The sequence below is a fragment of the Tympanuchus pallidicinctus genome, unplaced genomic scaffold (assembly GCF_026119805.1).
Source record: "Tympanuchus pallidicinctus isolate F22 unplaced genomic scaffold, pur_lepc_1.0 scaffold3, whole genome shotgun sequence".
Lineage (NCBI taxonomy): Eukaryota > Metazoa > Chordata > Aves > Galliformes > Phasianidae > Tympanuchus > Tympanuchus pallidicinctus.
In genome coordinates this window covers 11,522,971-11,546,289 of record NW_026294747.1, presented here as the reverse complement: position 1 = coordinate 11,546,289, position 23,319 = coordinate 11,522,971, and the positions used below count along the sequence as shown (strand labels likewise).

At 44.8% G+C, this 23,319-nt stretch overlaps 2 protein-coding genes and 2 long non-coding RNA genes across 13 annotated transcripts in view; 2 read left to right on the top strand and 2 right to left on the bottom strand.

Moving 5' to 3' along the window:
• Positions 1 to 13,103, top strand: part of LOC128087411 (uncharacterized) — a 91,755-nt gene extending 78,652 nt beyond the window's left edge. Inside the window, exons 8-11 of the long non-coding RNA XR_008209839.1 lie at positions 3,846 to 4,053; positions 5,942 to 6,097; positions 9,123 to 9,328; positions 13,001 to 13,103. This is a non-coding gene — a long non-coding RNA (uncharacterized LOC128087411). The remainder of the gene's footprint in view (positions 1 to 3,845; positions 4,054 to 5,941; positions 6,098 to 9,122; positions 9,329 to 13,000) is intronic.
• MYOD1 (myogenic differentiation 1) lies at positions 10,532 to 13,798 on the bottom strand. Its single transcript, XM_052696959.1, has 3 exons — positions 13,084 to 13,798; positions 11,856 to 11,934; positions 10,532 to 11,259 (listed from the first exon to the last, which is right to left on the bottom strand). Exons 1-3 carry the CDS (start codon positions 13,642 to 13,644, stop codon positions 10,994 to 10,996), a joined length of 906 nt encoding a protein of 301 aa, XP_052552919.1. The 5' UTR covers positions 13,645 to 13,798; the 3' UTR covers positions 10,532 to 10,993.
• The window catches only part of LOC128087409 (uncharacterized), a 39,440-nt gene continuing 29,648 nt past the window's right edge, over positions 13,528 to 23,319 (top strand). For 6 of the 10 annotated variants that reach the window (XR_008209832.1, XR_008209836.1, XR_008209831.1 and 3 more), the window contains exons 1-6: positions 13,978 to 14,054; positions 14,620 to 14,687; positions 16,630 to 16,721; positions 16,824 to 17,023; positions 19,705 to 19,916; positions 21,109 to 21,173. This is a non-coding gene — a long non-coding RNA (uncharacterized LOC128087409). The other 4 variants (XR_008209829.1, XR_008209833.1, XR_008209828.1 and 1 more) reach the window with 4 other exon arrangements.
• On the bottom strand, positions 17,860 to 21,594 carry LOC128087408 (ferritin light chain-like). The gene is made up of 3 exons (XM_052696961.1): positions 21,337 to 21,594; positions 19,624 to 19,770; positions 17,860 to 19,350 (listed from the first exon to the last, which is right to left on the bottom strand). The coding sequence occupies exons 1-3, from the start codon at positions 21,517 to 21,519 to the stop codon at positions 18,838 to 18,840; spliced, it is 843 nt and encodes a 280-aa protein (XP_052552921.1). The 5' UTR covers positions 21,520 to 21,594; the 3' UTR covers positions 17,860 to 18,837.

Sequence of the window (23,319 nt, the reverse complement as noted above, 5' to 3'; positions counted from 1 at the left end):
TAATGTGATGCTTTGTTCTATGAAGGGTATAGATTAGTCTCTGTCTTCCTGATGCTGATCTAAGAGAGATCCAACAAAACAAGCAGCTGGTGATGAGGAAAAGTCAACTTACAATATTGGAAGATTCGTGTCAGCGAAAACATGCTTATAGAAGCTGCTAAATGTGTGTTACTAGGAGCTGAGTGCAGGAATCCTGAAGGCTCTAAATCTGCATGTTCAAAAGAGTAAATGCATGCACGTAGAGCTGAACTGTGTAGCTCCTACCACGTGCTACCACTGCAGTTCCAAAAGTGGCTAGTGATTTGGCTTTGCTTTATTTGTAGTTGATCTGTTCTGGGGAGTGCTATGAGATCCTTGACTTTCTGAGATTGACCTAATGAACTTTTTTTTTTCCTTCTGAAAATGAAAGTCTGCTGATGGGGTGGGTGGCGTTTTTAAAATCTTAGCCAACTTGCAGGTGCATGAACATAGCAATAGGCACAAACCCATCACACAGACTATTTACAGAATACAGAACAGGAGGCACTGGTCTTTTCTTGAGCAAAGTGTGCCGTTCTCAGTGCCTCAAGTACATCCTTTTCATTTGACCACATGCATGCAAAAATGAGGGTCTCTTTCTAATGGAAGAGGACAGAACATGTTGCATTATGCACAAAACACATGCTTGCCTAACAGCTGACTATTTCTCTAATACATCCAAATAATTAGAACATTTCTTTCTCTGTTTTTAAATTGAAACGGGAGGTTTACTTTTGTTGAATGATTCACTTTTCACAACTGTTATTATTTCTCAAGCTTACACTGAGTCTGCAGCAGCAACTGAAATGTTCTCAGACAAACAAGAAGGAAAATAGCCTGTAAATCTTTATTGGTATAAATGGTTCATAAAGCTGGGTGTTGAAAGGTAAGCGTAGTTGAAATAAATCTGAGCAGTGCTGACTCCAACGTTTAAAGCATTGGTTAAATCTCTTGATTAACCCAGCTCCTCACTTTTTGACATGGATCAATAATTTTGAGATGTCTCTGCTTTTCTCTGGCTTAGTGATTATTTATGTGGGCTGTGCCATGAAATATGACGTTTAATCCTGTTGAAGTAATTCTTACATGCTGCATATGGTTGTAGTTCAATTGGCACTAAGGCTAAAATGGACTGTGTTTCTTTTGTAAGTAAACAGGATTTATACAATACAAGTGCGAGTAAATGGAAAGCAAAATCCACATTCTAACACAAATCTTCAGCCAGCTGTTGGGCATGTAGATTTCCTGATTTTTGTTTGTTTTTGAACCTGTGGCTCAGCACTACCAGCAGTCTATTGTTCCAATGAGAGCTCGATCAGAGCTAATAGTGCCAGGATGTATTGTAGCTTTGTGCTCCAGGGAACAGGAAGATGCTCCACCCATAGGTTCCTGGCTGTGGGAAAAAGCCTTCTCTAGGAATCGCAGTGCAGAAGGGCTGTACTGGCCCAGCAGATAGTGGCTGATGTTCCTGCTAGCACACAAGATTTTCAGCAGGTCTGTATTTAAATGGTTGGCTTACTAAGCACAGTGCTATGCTTGTTCCTAAGACACGGCTTGTTTAGTCATTGTTTACTCATGGAATGATTCATGGGTGGGTTCTGCCAGGCTTTGCAGATGTACTCCCCGCCTGTAGGTATCCTTGAAGTAAAGGGTTAGGGAATAACAGGGAAGCAAAGAAATATCATGGTGGCACAAGGTGCTCAGAGTTGGCCAACAAGAATTCAGAAGTGTGTCCTCCTAATTTAGGCTCTGTTCTCATGGAAAGCTGGGCCTTTCTGTGCTTTTAGGATGGATGCCTGTTCTGCAACAGAGCCTGCAGGAGCATACTTACTGGCTTTCCTATGAAGGGATGAGAGAAAAGGGGTACCCAGTTTGCAAATCCATAAGGGCCAGTCTTCTGTGAAATTTTCCAGCCTGTAATTAAAAACAAAACATATTTCTACAGGTTATTTTAAAGTTGTTCTCCAGCTTACAGACATCCAGCCTATTTAAAACATAGAGAAAAATATTGCTTCCTAAAATTAATGTCAAAGTGTTTCAGCCTTTTATTTGGTTTATTATGTTAATCCCTTAAGATCCCTTCAGCAGATTAAGAGATCTCATGCAGAAGTACTCAGTGGTGCTGTGCTTCTGTAGCTCAGTTTGACTATCGCATAAAGCAAGCAGAGAAATACATCCTGAAAGGAACAGTGCATCCTAGAAAAGATGGTGTGGGAATTCAATGAAATTACTGTCCATTCTCCTGAGTGTATGTTTATACAGTTGTTAGCAGGTGTATTTGTCCGTATGTACAAAAATGTGTATAATACTCACTGGGACAAAACCTGGATGAGTCTCTTTTTCAGCTTCATTTCCACATTATGTTACATCTCTTATCCTACTGATTATTTCCCCCCCATCCTCACTAAGTCTGAGTAAGAACTGCAGAACGTGTCTAATTTTTTAGAGGTATTTTGAAGTAGTTTGAAAGAAAAAATGTTTAGACATAAAGGCTTTCATTTTTTGTCACACACAGCAAAAGTCCAAGAGGTTTGAAGAGCATTTAATCCAGTTGGAAATCAGGCTGGGGATGGTATATCAAATATGAATTAAAACTTTCAGTGTTGAAAACATAAAGCTAACGACCTTGGCTTAAAAAAAAAAGAAAAAAAAAAAAAAGTACAGTCTTTTAATTCACTCCAGCCAATGAACAGTCCATAGACAGCAAGTTAACAAGCAATAAGTAGTGATAGGAAAACTTAACAGATGAATCCTATGTAGCTAGACATCTGCTCAGCCAACAAAGATTTCCAAAAGATCAGCTGCATGTCTGGAAACGTAACCACTGGTGTCTAAAATAGAAGATAGGGAAGCAGAAGTTGTTTTTTTGGTGGGTTTGTTTGTTGGTTGTTTTTTGTTGTTTTTTTTTTTTTTTTTCCCATATTATATGCTGTACCAGAAGAAAAAAGAAAGGAGGCAAAATCCAACCAACCAACAGACGAACACACAAACACACCAGAGCCCCATGTAATGGTGGTGGTCAAGAATTGCTTGAAAGGCATATGCCTTAAGTCACAACAAAGCAAAGATATGTCAAAGTTATTTTGCTTTAGCTACAAAACATATATGCAGGAATACTACATACCTGGGAGGCATGAGGGTTAAATGAACTGATCAATCTTTCCTGTCTATCCAATAACTTGCATTTAAAAGAGGGAGCATTATTTTGTCGTTCATTTCTGAGATACAGAAATTTTTTTCGTCATTGATTTGCAGCAGAACTCTGAATTCTGGCTGCAAAAAGATGCCAGAGAGCAAATGAGGCAAAATGACAGATTCAGGTAAAACATGAGCAGGCGGCTCACAACAAGTAATGCAGTGCGTGCCAGTCCTGCTCTTCCCTGGAGATGGGGCAGAAATGCCTCAGAAAGAACAGATGGAAACAGCTGCCAACAGATGAACACTGGAAAAGATTCAAGCCACAGTACTTGCTGCAACTCGGGAGTTAGAGGCCTGAGCTTACCATGACAGGTATTAAGATTGTGAACCAGGCAGCTGTCGGTCAATCCTTGGATATGAGAGCAGAAAAAGCTGCTATAGAATGAAATCCATCTACAAGACATTCTCCAGGATCTTTGTAATTCCAGTATGAAAAAGTAAAGTACGTCTCTAACCACAGTGCTCCAGAACAAATTTGTCAAACTGAATTCCTTCATGCTCCCAGACAAAACAGATCTGAGCTGTTGGGTCTGTAAAGTCTTGCTTACACTTCTACATGGAGAGTTCAGGTGGATTGCATTTAACTAATAGGAGCTTGCAATTTTTTAATCCGGTTGTCTTTCTTACAGAAGAGGATACCAAGAGAGACGTTGGAAAACTGAGCCCTGATGACCTTTCTCAGCACTTGAACCAAACAGTGCTTTTGGTAGAACAGTGTCTTCCTCTTTTGTGCCCAGGATGAAGTCAAAGCCCCCCACAGGAGCCTGTAATGCTATAAGTGAGTTTTGCCTGGATGGAAGCAAGCCACCAGAGGTTATTTCTCAGAGAAGTCCTACGGTAAGAGGCTTCTTTAATCTGTGGTTGTACATAGTACTAAAATTAAAAGAACACTGCTAATGTATTTTTTGTGAATATGCTTGTGCCATAATTCATTCACTCAAAGCAGTGGTTTCTCTTGACCTTGAGATAAGATTTAACAGGTGGCAAAAAGATAAATTTAGGAAAACCAGTGACGTAATGCTGATAATTTTATGTTATCTTGCATATTTTCTAGCACACCATGAAGAATAAATAAATTGCAGAAGCTGAAGTGTCCTTGGCAAACAAACAAACAAAATAGCACCCTGTGATATTTTTACCTTTGCTTCTCCTCACCAAACACACTGCTCACTCCCACAGAGCTTGAAATATTAACCCAGCACGTTAATTTATTTCTTCCAGAGTTGCCCTGGCTGTTGGATTTAACCTCTCTCTTGGGAGTACTTCTAAACCAAATGGCTGACTCCATCTCTAGCTTTGTTAATTAAGCACATTACTTTGTTTCTTTTTTCACATAGTTTAATGTAATTGGCATTTGTGCAGCTTTTTAAAGCCATGTTTGGGCCTACATTTTGTACAGCTGGCTCTGATCTGCAAGCTATTTCAAGCGTTTAGTTCTCTAGAAGACCGCCTTTGGAGTGTAGAACATCTGTGCTAAGTACATCCCATGCTTCCTTTCCAAAATGAAGGAAATGACTGGTGTGACACATGTTCTGCCCTGTGTACATTTGTATTTCTATGGCATTACACTTGTAATGGGAACATTGAATGCTCTGTTTGAGAAAGAGAACTTCATCTACAAGCTGCTGTGATAATATTTGCCTATACTATAGTCTTTGTCCCAATCACCTTTATGCAACTCATGGGGACATGTTACCATATAGACATAAAAGCCTGTGGTTTTTCACATGTAAGTGAATCTTGCAAGTCATGAATTCCTACAGATAAGGGTACCAAAGTTGTGTCAACTGGCAAGAAAGACTGATGGAGTTACAGTAGACAGACATCCAGCTCATTAATTTCAGTTATCTTGGCATGAGACGATATTCTGTACCTGAATTGAAGAAGTATATATAAAAATTTAGGAAAAAAATAGATCAGTCCATTGGAGAAATGGTCTCTCTCTCTTTTTTTTATACAAATGCTGCCCTCCAGTGGTCTGGAAAAACAAAACCAACAACCGATAAACACAGTGCTTATTGATTGCAGGAATGTAATTTCTGCTCACATTGTAGCAAGTAGAAAAGAATTGTACCTCTCAGTATCACTTGGATTGTCTAGGCTCCAGCCTCAGGAAACCCACACGTGGCATAAGGCAAGGTGAAGGCAGTTGTAACAACAGGGTATTGCTTTACCAGTATAGGCCTACTGGCTCTTTTCTGTGAATGATCAGCTGAAAATAAATTCTTTTTCATTAATGGCAGAATCGTAATGCTCTGCCACTCAATGACAGTCAAAACTGCTGACTTCAAATAGAACCACATGTGAGGAAATAGTTATGAGTTGAACATACAGGTTTCAGAGAGCATTTGTTCCCAAATGTTTGGATTTTCTGAACAAAAGCAGCCTGGCTGGCAGTCAGTCAGAGACAGTGCAGCACTCAGTGGCTGTCAGTCAACCAAGGGGACCATTCTATCCTCCCAGAATATGAATCCTGATGCACAGTATAAATCCTGATGAGCCACACGTAAAGCACAAGTCATTCAGATTTTGTCTTTTGAATATGGCAAGCAGCATTACGATTGTTTTAGGAAAGCATCAATGTGAAGGAATGTTGCATGACCAAAGTGTAAGGTAGATAATCTCTAGGTGTGTTGCCTCCACACTTCCTTGCATGGCTTGAAATGTTCTTTCCAAACGTGTGAGACCATTTCTCAGCATGTCCTGTTCTACACTTCCATTTTAGGTGGAGGTGACTGCATGCCAGGAAATTCACACCCTGCTGAAGGACTCCTTCACCAGAGAATGGCACTGCAATCCTTCTGCCACCTCCTGCTCTTGTGCACGTGCCTTCTGTTATGTAAACAGTCTCCCCCAGCACTTCTGACATCTCTACTGCGCAGTGAGTTCAAACCTTTTCTCTTTCCTTTTGTCTTCTTTTTCACATAAATAAACCAAAGGAAAATAGGCTGCTTTTCTCAAATTTGTGCATTAATAGACAAAAACCTAGCTATTCCTTCAATTTTTCACTCTCTCTCCTTAGAAGCCTCTTTGGTAATGAAATACTTGACTTTTTCCAACATGTTTTTCCTGGTTTATGGGGCTTCAGGTGCTGAATGAAGGCTGTGACTGTTTTTGCTGTTTCCCCACCTATTGATTACCTGTTACTGAAAAGATGAGAAAACAGAACGTTGAACTCACCGAAAGGGATTTCGGAAATAACTGCAATTTGCACGGTGTCCAGCAGATGCTGCTGTTGGACAAAGAAAACCAAACAGCTCAAGGTCAGTTTCAGTGGATTAGGGAGAACCTGTGCTTCAGAGGGCTTTTGCAGTTCCAGGTTGTTATTCAGCCCCTCAGATCTGGTTCGTAGAGACTGGGAGACCCATCTCACAACCATGTGCTTGCAATATTAGGTGACTGTGCTGAGCCCCAGAACTCTGAATAATTCAATCTGACTCCAAGCAAAAAAAATAAATACAAACAAAAAAAAAAAACAACCAAAGCACCAAACCCACTGCCATTACAGCCTCCCTCCCTCTCTCTGATGAAGTGGTTATTGGTTGTCAGTTTTTAATGCATTTTCATATAAGTAATGGAAAGCTTCACTTCACAGGCAGCATTTTCCTTCCTGTTGATAAATATAGGATTATTTGTTGAGTCTTATCCGATGTTGATAAGACCCACGAGGAAGATAAGTTGGTGATGTTTTAGAAAGAAATGTGAGCTTAGTGTCATGCCAACTGTATTACTGGGAAGACCCTGAGGTTTTTTGTAACTCTGTGGTTATAGGGTAGATCAGCATTCATTAACTTATATTGTTCAGACGTTATTCAGAAGTGTCTACATATGTGAAAGTTTTATTTCTGGGTCTTGCCCATAGGGATGTCTCTAGGCTCCTTCTGCTGGCTCAGATAGCTTTGTCAGACATTGCTAACTCCTGGTGAGACCTTGGTGGGAAAAGGCAAAGGAGGCTCTTCTGTATGACACTAGGATTCATTTCGTGCCATTAGCCCTGAATCTCGACTACTGACTGTCAAACCACAAGTTTCTACTCAACAACATTCCCAGGTGTACAACAGGCTCTGCACAGGCCATTGAGGGAAGGTCTTGGCTGTGGAAGAGATTTACAGGAAAGCACATGATCCAAAGGTTCACCTTTGGATGATGTTCTTCTGGAGATGTTAATACCAATTCTGTGAGTAGAATGAGCCAGCTCTCCCCTTTGCAATATTTGACCCTTTGAAATATCTCTGCAAAATGCAATCTGTAAAATGAAAACTCCCTTCCCTTCCACATTCAGCAATGCCTATCATGTCTTTGAAATAACAAGTCATTCTAAAAGAGCAGCACTGATACAAGGCAATTGCCCACTTTGTATTTATTTAATAGTGTTAGATACAGAAGATAAAATATTTTAATATTTTTTCACATTCAGAACAGCTGCTTTCCTTTAATTATTAGTAGTTTGCTGACTTTTCCTTGGAGGTGGCCTTCCATAGGAAATGCCAGACAGCTCTAAAACCTTCACTGAAAAGTTTTCCACCCACGATCCGTCTGGCCCTGTCCTGTCTTGTCAAATCAGCTTGGATAAATGAGGACTCAGGCTTGCAGAGTCCTCAGTTCTCCCCAAGCTCTGCATGTCAGTACAATTGTCCAGATTCAGTCCTTTTTGGTCTTTCCCATCCTGCAGCACATTGATTCAGAATTGTACTATAAGTTGATGACTTCAGAGTGTTGGTCTGTGTAGTGCACACTTGTGTGTTCCTGTAGGTCAAGCTAGACTGCATTCTGTCTTGCAGGATGATCCCTACATGATCCTAACTGGGATGATAATGGATCCCAATTAAGGAAGCAACATTTGCAAATGTTGGGTCAGCCTTGTGCCCATTCTCTGCTCTGCCTGTGTCCCATGTCACCACTGAAACAAAGCTCTGAGTCCAAATGATGTCCAACTTTGAAATGTTTCCACGTTGGCAGGGCTGTATTAGCAATGTGCCGTCCCCTTGATGCATGGAGTAACTTCAGGCATTTATTTTAAATATATCACCTTAGAAACAGACGTGAAAAAATGCACGCATTTTCTTAAGTTGAAAAATAAATACAGCTGTAATCTAAAGGTATGTTTATCAGCACTGATGCCCCTTGGCCTTACTCCAGTGGATTTCTCTCACTGACATCAGTGGGAAAAAGATGGGCTCTGCACAGTAAATCTAGGAATACTTTTTTCTTCTTTATCCATCCATCTATTTTGGGATGTGCTAAATGCTTGCTCTCTGTTGTAACATTAACATCAGTATGTGGAAACTTGGGTTGCTAAAATAAATCAGTGAAATGCAATATACATGACTTCACATAGAACTGCATGTACATTGTTGAGCACAAGCACTCTGTGTCCGCTGTGCCATGCCAGCTGGACCCATGGTGCTTCCTATTGTACCCCACGGGGTCCCAGAGTGAGGCAGGGGTGAGCTTTGTGCTTCTCAGTTGGATCTTCTTAGTTCCTGACTCTGGAAAATATTTCTTGATTGCCATTACTGTGCCTGTACGTTTGAATTCATGACACTTTCACCAGCCACAGAGCACAGGGATGGCAAGGTCTATAGTACTTCTCAGTAGTGTCTTTTCCATATGGGCCTGATTGTTCACTGGAGGCAATGGAATTATCATCTATATGGGAAGCTCTGATTTGCGGGGATCTGACTGTGTTTCTTTAGTTTTTGTGAGTCAATGACACTGCCTCCAATCAGACTAAAGTGGGACTTTTTTCTGATCTTAGCAGTTGCTCCTGATTCATGCTAGTGTGAATTAGAACGCTGAAATTCATTTAATTCTTATTTTTAGGGGGAAAAAATGAATGTAAATAAGGGGAATAAAAAAGGGAAAAGCTGAACTTTTACAAGCTGGACTGTGTTTTCTGCCCACAGCGAAGCCAACAGGAGACTCTTACAAAGCTGGATGTTGGTTAAGGTGCCGAGAGGGCAGCCCTGCCCCAGCCTCTCTGACCAGTCAAGCCTGGTGTGCCCACACAGCAGCCCTGTGTCCTCTGTGCCCCCATTCGTCATCCACTGTGGTCACCGCCGTATGCACGATGGAGCTCATGAGTTGTTCCTTCCTTCTTCCTTTTGAAGAGGTACAAGCTGCACTAATTCCTTCAGTAATAATCACCTAAGGGGGAATACAGTGACTGATCTGTCATCAAATGCTCAGAGCTGATGATGGTATCTGTTGTTTATTTGTTTGGCTGTTCTTTTCTCTGTGAAGTTTAAACAAGAGCCATAAGTCATAGGGATATGAGAAGGATCAGGTTGTTGTGTGTGGGCTTCAGCAACTGTCCAAATGTACAGATACACCCTGATACTTGCTTATCAATGACAATCTGCTCAGAGCTTCATGTTTTTCAGTTTTGTGGCAAGCTTGCAAGGTTACATATATACCCTGAATGAAACATACCCCACCGGTTATTTTTAGAGAGGCTCTAAACAAGAAGCAAATCCCTGGAGCAGTGCTGCCAGAGATGCTTAAAGTTCAAATCCAAATTAAAACTGCCAATCTTGGGCTTAAATTCCAACCTGAACTTGAGGAAAACTGTGATCTGTACCTTGAACTTTGTGACAGAAAGCGACTTCTAAGTGTTTTCTAATGCCTGAGTGTATATGAATATGGTAAGTCACCTAAAACTAGATCTTACATGGAAAATCTGAATATTTGGGAATGTAGTTCCTGATCTTGCAAAATATTGTTGTAAGGCTTTAATTCATAGTAGCTGCAATGGAATCTGGAGAGTTTAATTTATTAGGACTCCCACTTCTATTACGGCTTTGTAAGCTCTCATCATGTAATTGTGAGGTAAATGTGCTTATTTACCTCACAGACCTTCTTAGTGAAGACCTCTGATGTGTAAGACTTGGTTTAGAAATCACTAGGATACCACAGGAAGAAAGCCAACCCCTTTTCAGCAATGTCTTTGCACAAATTAACTGAAAGTGGCGCAGCTGAAGCAAGCACTTGATTTCTTTGCTGAATCAGAGCCTGTGTCTTCTTCCTGCCAAGGCAGCGATCTTAACACCGTTCCTAAATGCACCAGTAACTCTAGAAGCTCTAATGAAAGTCAAGATAATGCCACAGATTTTATAAATAAGGGTCTTTATTTAGAATACTGTTGAAGACATTCTTGGCAATCACATCGTATAAATATATAAAGTTAAAGTTTGGCACAACAAACCAAGCAACATTAAATATATATATTTTTATTTTTTCCTATGTTTGTTTTTAATTTTAGCTTTCTTTTTGTTTTCTCTTTTTCTTCTGTTTTTCTTTTCTTTTTTCTTTTTTCCTTTTTTCTTTTCTTTTTTTTTTCTTTTTTTTTTTTTTTTTTTTGCAAAGCAACTCTTATTTACAGTTATACAAAAAGTTTTATAAAAAATGGTCCACAACCTTATTTTGGCCAGAACAGGGGTAATAAGAAGAAGGATCTGTCACGCCACTGCTGTTGTAGATTTCTTTTTTCCTCCGTATTCAAGAGCCAGGTTCCTATTCTCCAAAGCCCAAATTTAACATTGGCCATTTCCCCGTATACGCTTTTATCTCTAGACATATTAAATAAATTTAGTTTAGCAACCAATAAATAACTAAGTGTATTCTGTAGTAGTACAGGTTTGAAAACTTACAGAAGGAATTTTGCATGATATTTTAAAACTGAAACAAGTCTTGAAGTCTCTTCTGCTTTAGAAGGCAAGTCTTGGAGCTTGGCTGAATGGAGCAATTTGTTCTCGGCGCAGTCCAGCTGGACCTGCCTTTATAGCACTTGGTAAATCGGATTGCTGCTGCTGCTGCTGCTGCTGCTGCTGTCCTGGGGAAGCGGGGTGCAGTTGGTGGGAGAAGGAATCTGGGCTCCACTGTCATTCAGGCTTGCTCCTTCCTGGGGGGAACAGGGACTCCCTTCAGCAACAGCTTCAGCTGGAGGCAGTATTGGACATGTGGAGTTGTCTGTGGAAATCCTCTCCACAATGCTTGAGAGGCAGTCAAGGCTGGAAACAACAGAACTCTTCCCATGCTTTGGGTCTAAAAACAAAGAGAAATGTGATCCATTTATCCACTGTGTACTTAAATTGTAAGATGTAGATCTTTCATAAAACCCCAGCAAGCAGCTGAAGTACGTGTCTGAGAGCATGCAAAAAATCAGAGGAAATGAGTATGAGTGAAGGGTGCCAGCTGTCAGGAAAAGAATTGTAATCTCTGAAACAGAGAAGAGACCCAAGTGAAACACGCTGCTACTCAGGGAGGGTGGATTCAGTCTTCAGAAAGGGAATGGAAGATTGGAATTCTGTCAGGCATCTCTCCAGTTTGGATTAATGATACCTGGTTAGAACAGGTATTAGGCTTCACGCAAAATGGGGTTAAGACTAGAAATCAGTCGCAGAGAGGGATGTATACCTAGATGCTCTATTTGCGAAACAGGAAATGCAGCTCTAACATATCCCCTATACTTGCAAATACATTTACATGAAATCCAGTGCTTCTGCCAGCATCAGCAGCTCATTGGCTGGACAGTGAGGCTCCTTCTCCAGCCTGGCTAAGTGACTGGGGACAGAGAAGGCCACTGGCTGCCCCCATCCTCCATGCTTCACACAGCCATATTCTCAACAGCAGATACTCACCATTTGGTGATTCCGCGTAGTAGCTGCTGTCGTAGCTGTTTCTCCTGCGAGAGCTGCAAGGCGGCCCACTGTACTCCATCTAGAAAGGAGAATAATCTGAGTGAGGCTGGGGGACTGCCTATTCCACAGGTCCCAGGAGCCATCTGATTTTGTATTTCAGTGGCTAATCTGTGCCATCACTCTCAGCCAAAATGCTGTCAAGTTTGTGTTGTAGAATGAAGCAGACAGAATTAACTAAAAAAAAAGGAATGGATTTACACTAGAATATTTATGTGTCGTGTTCGTTCCAAAGGGAAATTACCACCATCCCTATGACTGACGCTGTGGTTTTCTCAGAGATGAGGTTTTCCAGCAGTCTCATGTATGCCTGTGGTCAGTTTAGAAAAGGCAACTCAAGAGAGGAAGGGATTCTTTTGATCTAACTTTGAAAGAGTTTCCCAAACATGAGAAAGCCACTTTTCCTCTGAGAAAGCCACTACTCTACCTTCGGATTTCTTTCAGTTTCTCTTCCTACTCTGGTTTTGTAAAGAAAAACCGTTAAACCCTGACCAATATGTATCTGGTCAATATGTGAATCTACAATTAAAAGGCTATATTTTGAAGAGGGGACATTTGTAACTCTCTCCCATCTGCCAACTATTTCACAGTCCCAAGTACTCAGCTCAGTGATTATTAACCCCACTAGAAAACAGAAAAAAATCCCAGAAGTGCTCTTGTGGTCCCATTCTCGGCAGCAGTCCTGCAGCCACCCTTGTCCTCTCCCCATAACCCAAGGCTCTAAGCCTGGGCTCTTTTTTCTGCTGCCAGTAAATGTCTGCAGAGGGATCAAGTGAGAGGAAAGCTGGCCTTCTTCATAAGGGTCAAGGAAAACAACTCCCGCTACTTGGGCCATCCTCTTGTTATCCTGATGAATGACAGAAAACAAACCTTAGACTTGATAGGTTGCCCTGCGTGTTTTCCTCTGCAATTCCCACACCAAGGGGAGCTGCCTCACTGCTGTCCTTCGAGGAACAGACAGCAGAGCATGAAATCAAAGGTGCCCAGGGACCATGTGCTCCCAGGCAACCTCCCACAGAGCTCCCAGGCACACAGGGACTGCCTAACCTTCCTCCCAGGAATCTAACAGATTTCCTTTCTCTTCCCAGAGACCTGGTGTGTGGGGACCCTGCCTCCCTCTGCTGCTGGACTACAAGGAGGAAGGACCTCATCTCCTGCCTGGGGCACTCACCATGCCATCGGAGCAGTTGGAGCGAGGGCTGGAGGCATCTGACTCCCCGCTGTAGTGCTCCAGCACCGGGTAGTACGCATCCTCCTGCTCGCGCAGCAGGGCCTGTAGGCTCTCAATGTAGCGGATGGCGTTGCGCAGGATCTCCACCTTGGGCAGGCGCTGGTTGGGGTTGGTGGAGGTGCAGCGCTTGAGGGTCTCGAAGGCCTCGTTGACCTTGCTGAGCCGCCGCCGCTCCCTCATGGTGGCAGCTTTGCGGCGGTCGGCGTTGGTGGTCTTCCTCTTGCAGGCCTTGCACGCCCACAGCAGGCAGCGGCCGGCCTGGTGGTGCCCGCTGGGTGCCCGCACATGTTCCTCCTCATGTGGGTGCCCGTGGTGGTGCCCATGGTGGTGCGGGTGCTCCTCGGGCTTCAGCAGCCCGCCCACATGCACCAGCCTGGGGTCCAGGTCCTCAAAGAAGTGCATGTCCGACGTGTTGAAGCACGGGTCATCATAGAAGTCATCGGCGGCCGTGAAGGAGCAGAGGGAGCCCTCCGTCATCTCCATGGGGCCCAGTAAGTCCATGGGGGCGGTTGGGAGCGGAGCGGGGCAGGACGGCGGTCGGGGGGCACGGGGGGTCCCGAGGGCAGCTGTATGAGGCAGGCACAGAGCGGGGCCGTTGCACCCTAAGCCAGGTGAGGCTACCGGCGCAAGTCGCTGCTGCCGCCACCACCACCACTACCACCACTACCGACCCCTCTCCAGCCGCGCCGCCCCGGGAGCGCCGCTCGGGGCCGTATTTATGCCGGAGCCCCCAGCGGGCCGGGGCGGGGCGCGGCGGGGCGGGGAGGGGGCCGCGGCTGACGGAGCCCCCGGAGCCTCGGCCCCCTGCGGGGTGGGGAGGGGGAGCTGCGCGCGGCGGCACGGCTCGGGCCGAGCGGCCCGCGGGTGCCGGAGTCCCGCGCCTCGCCCGGCGGGACGGCCGCGGCCGCGCGGTAACTGAGGGGGCGTCCGCGACGGAGCCGGGGCGGCGGGGCGAGAGCGGCAACGGGGTCGGGGCTGCGGCGCGGCGCGGCCGCCTGCAGGGGGGAGTAGCGGCTCGCGGCCGTCGGCGGAGCTCGGCGAAGTGGAGGGAAGGGGAGCGAACCGCCCCGTCGGAGCTGCGGGAAAAGGCTCCGGGCCCGTCCGGCGGCTCGCGGAGCCCTGCGCCCTTCGCCCCGCAGCGAGGCGCCGGGGCTGCTGCCGCGTGCCTTCCGTCGGCGGCCGGGCGCGTGACGCCGGGCGGGAGCTGTTCTGTCAGAACCGCAGCGCAGCGCCCGCAGGATGGGCCCCGGAGCCGCGAGGTGTCGGGCGGGGCTCGGGCGCGGCTATCGGAGCTCGGGCTGAGGCGCGGGGCTGAGCGGGAGGGCGAGGCTTGTCCGAGCGCGCTGCGGGCACGGCGACTGCGGGAAGCGCGTGGCTCCTCAGCTGAGCCTGCGGCCGTGTCTCTGCAGTGACACACCTGAGTTACAGTAAGTGACTCTTTGCACCTCGGCTCACGTGTGTACATCTGCGTTTCAGGTTTCTCTTTGAGCTCGAGACTCAGCTTACCTTAATTCCAAAGCCGTTGAAGAGATTGACGTCGCGTCGTGAGTAGTGTTGTGCTGCACGTGTAACGGCGCTGCGGCCCTATTGCTTGTGCAATACGGGTGTGTTGCTTCGGGCCGATATGCATGGCGGTCGGGGATGTGAAAGAGCAGGACGGCTTTGGTAATGTCTCTTAAGGCTGCCGGAGTCTGGGTTTGGAATATCACTTAAGCTGGGAAGTTTGGGTCTTTCTCCAATACAGAAGTACTGCAGCAGTTCAGCTCTGTGATTTCATTAACTTTATGATTCAGGGAGTTATGGATTCCATGGGCTAAAATTAGCCTCCATTCTGCAGTTATAAGTGCTGGTGACATTCCTACTCCTTTAAAATCAAAGACAAAGCTCCCCCTGCAGCAAAGCTGAGAGCATCTCAGAAGGTGACAGAGGCATCAGTTGGCGGTCGGGCCCATGGTCCCCACACCTGTGGCAGCTCAGATGGGCTGTCACTATGCTGGGTTCTTCTGCTGTTCTATCATTCAATTTTTGCAAAAATTCCCAATCTGCAGCCCTCATTTTCTACTTACTTACGTGTTTTGAAGTACAGAGATAAGAATTGTTAGTCACATTCTGTCATTACCCCAAAGATCAATTTTTTTTTTTAAAGTAGATGTTTTGGACTCTGTACAAGTTTGTTCTTTCACTGCATCCAGTGCTGAAAAACAATCCACCCCAAGGAGAGCAGCTATTAATCAGCCCTACACATGCAGAAGTGTATCTCCCAGCTGTTCTGAGGCAGAGCAGCAAGCTCATGAAAACACTCTACTGTTATTGTAGAGGCTCTTTGATACGGAAGGAGAGAACAGAATGTTTGTTTTAACCTTTACAGAACAGCTAAAGTAAAAATAATTTGTATTCAAAACAATGTTTTGTATACAGTAAGACAAAACAAGTAAAAATGATGAATAGTTATATGGTTTAACAGCTGTGCATTGGTTGTCAAGCACTGGTGCTGGCCTTGCTGATCCACTCAAAACACGGAAACTTTCCTCAGGTCATTGGTTTAATTTGTGGAAATGCTAATTTTGCTAATATTTACCTAAAGCTACAGCATAATCTGTCACTGTGAGTGTGCATCTAGGTTGTATCTGACCCCAGGACACCAGGAAAAGGCATTTGAGGACTGGCACGCATAGTGGTTAATTTGGGCAGAGTGGTAACAGATGGTGAGACTTGGACAGGCAATACTGAGAGACTGCCAGTAATTGCCTATGAATGCTCCTAAGTGCATGAGCTCACCTAAGTGGAAAAGTCAGGAGAAAGCCATGACCAGCTGGTGAATTCTGCTCAGAATTGTCTTGCAGTGAAGCTGCCCTTGAGCAGCTTCAACCTGCTTTAACAGGGGGTTAGACTAGATCATCTCCCCTGGCCTTCTGGCCTCTATGATTCTGTGAGGATGCATTCCCTGCTGCTGGCACCAAAAGTCCAATTATCTTTCTAGTATTTTGCCCAAGGATAGGTTTGTCCAAAAAGATGTTGTGGGCCAGAAAAAAGCAAAGAACGGTATTCCAAGATGCTCTTCTCAATGTTGTGTGGCCAGAGTGGAGAAGAGGAAGGATATGCCATGATCTTCTCCAAGAGACTTGAAGTGAATTCCACACTCTGGTTGCAGACAGCAGCAAGCTCCCTTTCCCTACAACCACAGGAATTTCTTACGGCAGCATTTGGAAATACACCGCTTTTGATTCCTGTTTGGAAGCCTCTGTTGCAGTAACTCATAATTTTAAGTAAAGAATAGGTCTCTTCAGAGCTTCCAATTTGAATGCTATATTTACTGCAGTGATGCTTCTGTGGCTATACTGGATTATTTGGGCTTTGCTTTGCAAGAGCAGATACAGAGTGCATGTATGACCGAGCGTTCAGCAGAGGAAGAGTATCTGTACAGCTGCTCTAAATGCTGTTGACCTTATACCTGTTTTACTCTGACCCTTCATCTCATTTTCACAGGGCATGGTTGAAACAAAGCTGAGAAAAGAGTGGCAGGTTGTACTTCCTGCACTGCGAAGCATGGAGGGGATCATCCTGTACACAGCAGACAGGTACTGATGACAAAGAGATCACAGGCACATGTGCCTCACAGCCTTGTCACATGAACAAGAAAAGCTTTGGTTATCTACGGTACCTGATTTTTTCTTTTTCAGAAGATACACTGGGAAAACAGCTGACTGCGAGATTACCTAAAAAGAATTGTCTCTTCGGGCAGAATCTGGAAGGTATTTCAGAAGAGAGAGAGAAAGGCCTAAAATCTGAAAGAGTACTGGCATGTTTGGCTACAAAGATAATGAGAGAAGAGCCTCTGAGAAGCACGACTGACAATATTTCAGGGAAGAAGCAGCAGCAAGTAAGTCTCACACTGAAAAGTTTAAGTGTTGGGCTCCTGGTTCTGTTGGAATTCATTTAAGATCTTCAGTACTTGAAACTGATGCCTGTATTGTAGGTTAACAACTCTTAAAGGAGACCGCTGTATATCAAACGTTGCCTACTAGCCATGTAGTTTATAACTCAACTAGCAGTTTTGGTCTGTTCATACTTAGTGAGCTATGTATTAATACTGAGAAGGACGAATTCCATTGCTCTTATTCATGTTGAGTTGCAGTCAGTGGAACTGATTGTTGAATAAGGTATGCTCAGCGTGAGGGTGGGTTTTGGAATCTAGCCCGGATGGAAATATCTGTTGAACTACTGCTGTGTTTGAGAGCAGCCACCCCAAACAGATGAATCCAGCATGTTGCTAAAAGCATTTCAAACCATTCTTGTGGCACAATGCAGTATTTTTACTGGAGAATACAGGAGATGTTTTAAATTTTCCCAACTAAAAGAAAAAACGTTGAGTCATTGTACTAGAAAGACGAGGAAAGCATCAATGCTGTAATCATCTGTCTTGTGTTGCAACACTAACAGAAATTAAGGGGTCTACACAGCTTTACAGCAATGGGTACTTAACTGCAGCTGTGTAAGGGAGTCAAAGCATTTACTGGGAGTGTTTCATTGTGCTTTTTTTCACCTTACTACAGTCTTCTAGCATTTATTTTCATTCTGTAGTCTATTGCTTTCATCTTTAAATTCATCCGTGCAACCTTCTCAACCACAGTTACTGGTGTTGTTTCATGTACGTATGCAAAATCTCTTGGAAAGTACTGTCATGCTTATAATATAAAATGAGGAATACAATGCAAATGCAAAGTACCATTTTTTAATATGGAACTGAATTTATTGTCAAACATTATAGGAACACTGTTTGCAGCATTACATAAAACTAAGAATCTTTCAAGGAAGCAAACCCCAAATGCATAAAATATGGTATAAAAAAAACAAAACAATTCACAACCTAGCTGCAAACAGCTGATCTAGCCAGCTGCTCTTCCTAGGTGACCTTGGTAGCCAGTATAGTGAAAGAGAGGCACTCCTGTAGGAGGTGAATGGAAGGAATTTAGAATCACAGAATATCCAGGGTTGGTAAAGATCCATGAGGATCATCGAGTCCAACTCCTGACTCCACACAGGACAATGTAAGAGTTAAGCCATGTGCCTAAGAGCATTGGTCTTATTCCTGCTGTGGAGGAAGTATTTGCATCCTTCATCTTGGAGAAGTATACAACTATAGAAACAGCTGGGTTGTAAGTAAATTAATTGGACTACTTATTTTAACTGCTACTATGATAGAAATAAGCAAATAAAACCTTGTCTTAAAGCAAGTCTTTTAAAAAGTCCATTACATTGTGTTAGTATGCTAATATAAAATTTCTAATATAAAATCTGATAATATAAAACTAAATCTTTGAGTTTCCTCCCATATAGACATTTCTTTTTACTAAAGTTTTTTTGTTGTTGTTGTTTTTAATAAAAGTTGTATATACTGCTAACATAATTTGCATTAGCTAACCCTATTAAGACAGAAGAGGCCTAGAAGCTTTTGGTTTCTAGGAAGAATTGCATAGGTAAAAATGCAATGAATGCTTATCAATTTCTGTAACTAGCAACCTTGCTGTCATTTAAACAAGACAATGGAATGGGCTGGATTTTGAGCTGTGGCTCAAATGAGGATGAGGTTGTAAAGAGGGGGAAGTGAAAATCATCGAGTCCCCCAAGTTCTAGTCTCCAGGCCACTCTTCTCTGTGCAGGTCTGCCTTCAGAGCTGGACCACAGTGATAATAGCTACAGCATTAAAGTACCTCCCTCCCGTTTCATTTTTGCTCCCATCCCATCGTTATTACACTGTGGCAGTGTGGCAGTGCAGTGTATGGTTGCATATATTGGCCCTATGCTGTTCCTGTGCTGGGAAAATTCTTTCTGCGGTCGCTTCAGACCCTCTGAAGCTCCTGCACACTGCTGGAGAGGCGGACAGGGGCTGCACTGCTGACTAGACTCTGGTTCTATGCCTGTTCTGAACTCTTTCTGCAACTGGTCCATAAAGTAATCCCCAAGACTATTTCTGCCATCTTGGGAACAATCAAGCCTGCGAGCATTGGTCAGGAGATCTCCCATCATCTTGATCTTCTGGATTTTGGGCCCAATAAATTGTTTCTTGATAGTGCTTGCACTATGAGGATCTGCATTTTCAATGCTTAGGGCATAAAGCTCTTCAAAGTATCGTGTCAGAGTTTTCCACTGCATCATAGCTAGTTCCAGAGCTTTCACCAAACCAACAGCATAGTCACAATTTGGTTTCTAGAAACAAAGACAGAATTACATTTATTTAGAAGAACAGCTCATCTTTCCATACTCACTGTTTTCCTGCAGCTTCCTATCAAGAAGTCACATTAGGATTTAAAACTCCTAGTCTGGAGCATTTCTTTTTAGGATTTTATAACTCCTAGAAAATTAAACCTGGAAATCTAAGGGGATGAACGCAGAGATCTGAAGTACCAACAATATAATGCAAGAAATTAGAGTAACTACTGCTTATTGCAAATGCTTGAAAGCTCATTCCTTGCTACACACCTGGATGGTTTTAGAACAGTAATGGCCTCCTCTTTCTTGCTGATACTTCATCAAAGCTTCTGCGGCTTTTCTCTCTTCCAGAGCTTGATGCAGGAAGAACTTCGAAACATTTGGTAGAGCCACGTGTGACTGATCAAAATATTCACCCTAAAAAAAAAAAAAAAAAAAAAAAAAAAAAAACAACCCACACCACACAGATTGTTAAGACTTGCTAGAATCCAGGAGACTTTTCCAATGGGACTTTATCTACCCACAATCACTTTGAAGACCTTCATCCAAATTTCTACAATACAGTAAGTTTGGTGTCTTTACTAAAAAGTCTGTTTACTTCTATTACAGATCCTTCTGGCTTTTAATTCTAGAGAGGTAACTGTAATACTGATATAGTACTGTTGTTTGTCTCCAATACTGATGTTCTTTCTTGTTGGCAGAGATCCTTGGAATACAAATAAATTTCAAGGCATAGTCCCAGAACAGGGAACATAGGTGAAAAATAAGCTTTCAAAACTATTAAGATGAGGCAAGTGCAAAAGAGAACAAGCACAGTTTTGCATCTTCAACTAGTTCCAACACCCCTTGCCATAGGCAGGGCTGCCTTCACAAGCTTAGACTGCCCAGGACCCCATCCAACCTTGAATGCCTCCAGGAATGGGGCATCTGCGGCAGCTCTGGGCAGCCTGTGCCAGGCCCACACCACCTCCAAAGCTTCTTCCTAGCACCTAGCCTAATTTTCCCCTCTTTCGGTTTAAAGCCACACCTCCTTGTTCTACCACTACCAAACTGTGTAAAAAGCCAGTCCTCTCTCTCTGTATGCTCCCTTCAAGTACTGTAAGGCTGCAACAAGGTCTCCCCAGAAGCTTCTCTTCTCCAAGCTGAATAAGCCCAACTCCATCAGCCTTCATAGGAGAGGGGCTTCAGTGGAACTGAGGGAGTTACAGTGTTGTGATCTACTAGTTCCCTAAGTACGCATATGCAGTACAGCACAGCTTTTGCCTCTTGGATGGGCTCTGGACTGGAGCTCTGCTGTATGCTTATAGTCTAGGAGGGATACAGGACAAATGCGTGCCCTAATTCTGGAGGCACACCAGGCCAGCTGGATGGGGCTCTGGGCAGCCTGAGCTGGCAGGGGGCAGCCCTGCCCATGGCAGGGAGTTGGGGCTGGGTGGGCTCCCATTTGAGCCATTCTGTGCTTCTATGATTTCATAGATTTTTCTGCTTCTTCCTGTGCTGCTCACCTTGTTCTGTTGCTGTGTGTAAATACAAAGTAAATGCTTCATCTGTGTTGTTCATCTCTTTAAAAAAACTTGCAGAAAAGTTACACGTGCAAGACAGTGTTTTGTTACTGTGATAAGCAGCTGGGATGCCCCAACCTGTGCATGGCAATAAAGCTTCTGAGAGCAGGGCCACGCTGGAAATGTTGCATTAACAACCCCCATTGCTGTAACAAGCCTTGTCCTGCGCTCACTTTCACCTTGCTGTTCACAGAAGCAACAAGATTCCATATTTTGCAGCCACAGAAGGAAAGTTACCATGCCTGCTTAACCGCTCAGGTAAATATTTTATGTACATAATTAACTACTTATAGGATGTTAACGTTTTCAAGGTTTTTTTTTATTTAATTTATCCACCGTCTGTTCTTAACTGAGCAGCACCCACCCCACGCCCCTACCAGCCACCAGGGTCACCCACCGCCCGGCCTTCCCGCCGCCTTACCAGCGCCTGCAGGCTGTAGGCGAGCTCCAGCAGGGCGCCGGTCACCCCGCACAGGCCCTCCTCCACGGCAGCCGGGAAGTTCTGCCTCACGCGGCTGCCGGGCAGCGGGCGGTGCGCCGGGCAGGCGGGCAGCGTGACGCGGGGCCGCTTGGAGCGCGGCTCGGCCATAGCGGGCGCCGCCATGGGGCAGCCGCGCCGCCGCGCCGCCCCGGCTGATATAGCGGCGGGCACCTGGGCCGCACCTCGCCTCCGCCCGCCTCCCGCCCGACCGGGGGAGGAGGGAGCCGCGGCGCCGCCATTTCCTGCGTGCCCGTGGGCGGCGCGCCCTGAGCCCTGCAGGGTCACGTCAGGTGCGTTAGCGGCGCTGCTCCGTTTGCACGCTGGCCCCAAAGCTAGGCTCCTTCAGCCGCCATGTCACGGAGGTGCAGCTCCGCGTGCTGTTCTTTGAGCGTTTGCTTTCAACGCATAGAAGCCGCTGGAGTGGAAATGTGGCCCAACGCCCTGCAGATGGGATAACTTTCACGTGGGACCTTGTGCTGAGTCAGCTCAACCCTGCGTGCCGCTTTGTGCGATGTATTCTAGCAGCTCGTTCTGCTCTCTCTCAGACCTGTTCTGAGGATTAAGGGCAGCCCTGTTAGCCTGTTCCATGCTGTAATTGTAATTGGGTTCGACTGCCTGAGAGCTGGTGGTAGGGTGTGAGAGCTGCTCTGCAGAAACATGCCTGTTTCCACTTTGGTGCCTCCATCTTCCCTCCATCTTCTGCAGTACTCTGCCCTTGTTTAATGTAACTAATCATATTTTAGTGCTTAGAATCACAGAATGGCTCGGGTTGGTGGGGATCTTAAAGCCCACCCAGATTGGACAGCTATGGATTTGATGGGTGGACTGTTTAATGGACAAGGAACTGGCTGTGAGATTGTACCTGGAGAGGGGTGGTCAATGGTTCACTGTCCAGGTGGAGATCAATGACAAGCGCCAGTGCCTCAGGTCAGTGCTGTGACCATTGCTGTTCATCAACAGTGGGATTGAGTGCTCTCTCAGCAAGTCAGCGGATAACACTAAGCTTTGTGGTTCTGTGGTTCAGTGGACATGCCTAAAGGATGGGTGCTGTTCAGAGAGAACCTAGACAGGGTCAAGCAGTTGGCCCAGGCGTGAACCTCATGAGGTTCAACAAAGCCAAAGGCAAGGTCTTGGCTTTGGACATGGTGGTGCTGGTGGACAGCAAGTTGGATGTGAGCCAACGATGTGGCCTTGCAGGGCAGAAAGCCAACTGTATTCTGGGCTGCATCAAAAAGAGTGTGGTCAGAAAGGCAAAGGAGGTGATTCTGCCCCTCTACTCTGCACCGGTGAGACCTCACCTGAAATACTGCATCCAGATGTGGAGTCCTCAGTACAGGAGAGATGTGGACCTCTTAGAGTGTGTCCAGAGGAAGGCCGCAAAAATGATCCAAGGGGTGGAACACCTCTGTAAGGTCCCCTAAGAGGAAAGGCTGAGAGAGATGGGGCTGTTCAGCGTGGAGAACAGGCTCATGGGGATCTCCTCCTGTGGACACCTGCAGGAGATACCTGGGGAGACTTGAGAGCAATCTTTTAGTGTCTAAAGGAGGTCTATAAGAAAGAAGAGGAACAGACTCTTTAGCAGCATCTGTTGTGATAAGACAAGGGGAAATGGTTTCAAGCTAGAAGAGAGGAGATTTAGACTGAATGTAAGCAAAAGGTTGTTTTTTTTTTTTTTCCACAGGTAGGGGATTGAGACACTGGAATAGGTTGCCCCAAGAGCTGTTGGATGCCCTGCCCCTGGAGACATTGAAGGTCAGGCTAAGTGGAGCTCTGAGCTGTAGGTGTCCCTATTCATTGCAGGGAGGTTGGATTAGATGGCCTTTAAGGGTCCTTTCCAACTCAAGTGATTCTATGATTCTATAATACGAAGTGTGAAATCAGAATTAAAAGCCAATTAGTACCTCTGGAGAAACTTGTAGTTTA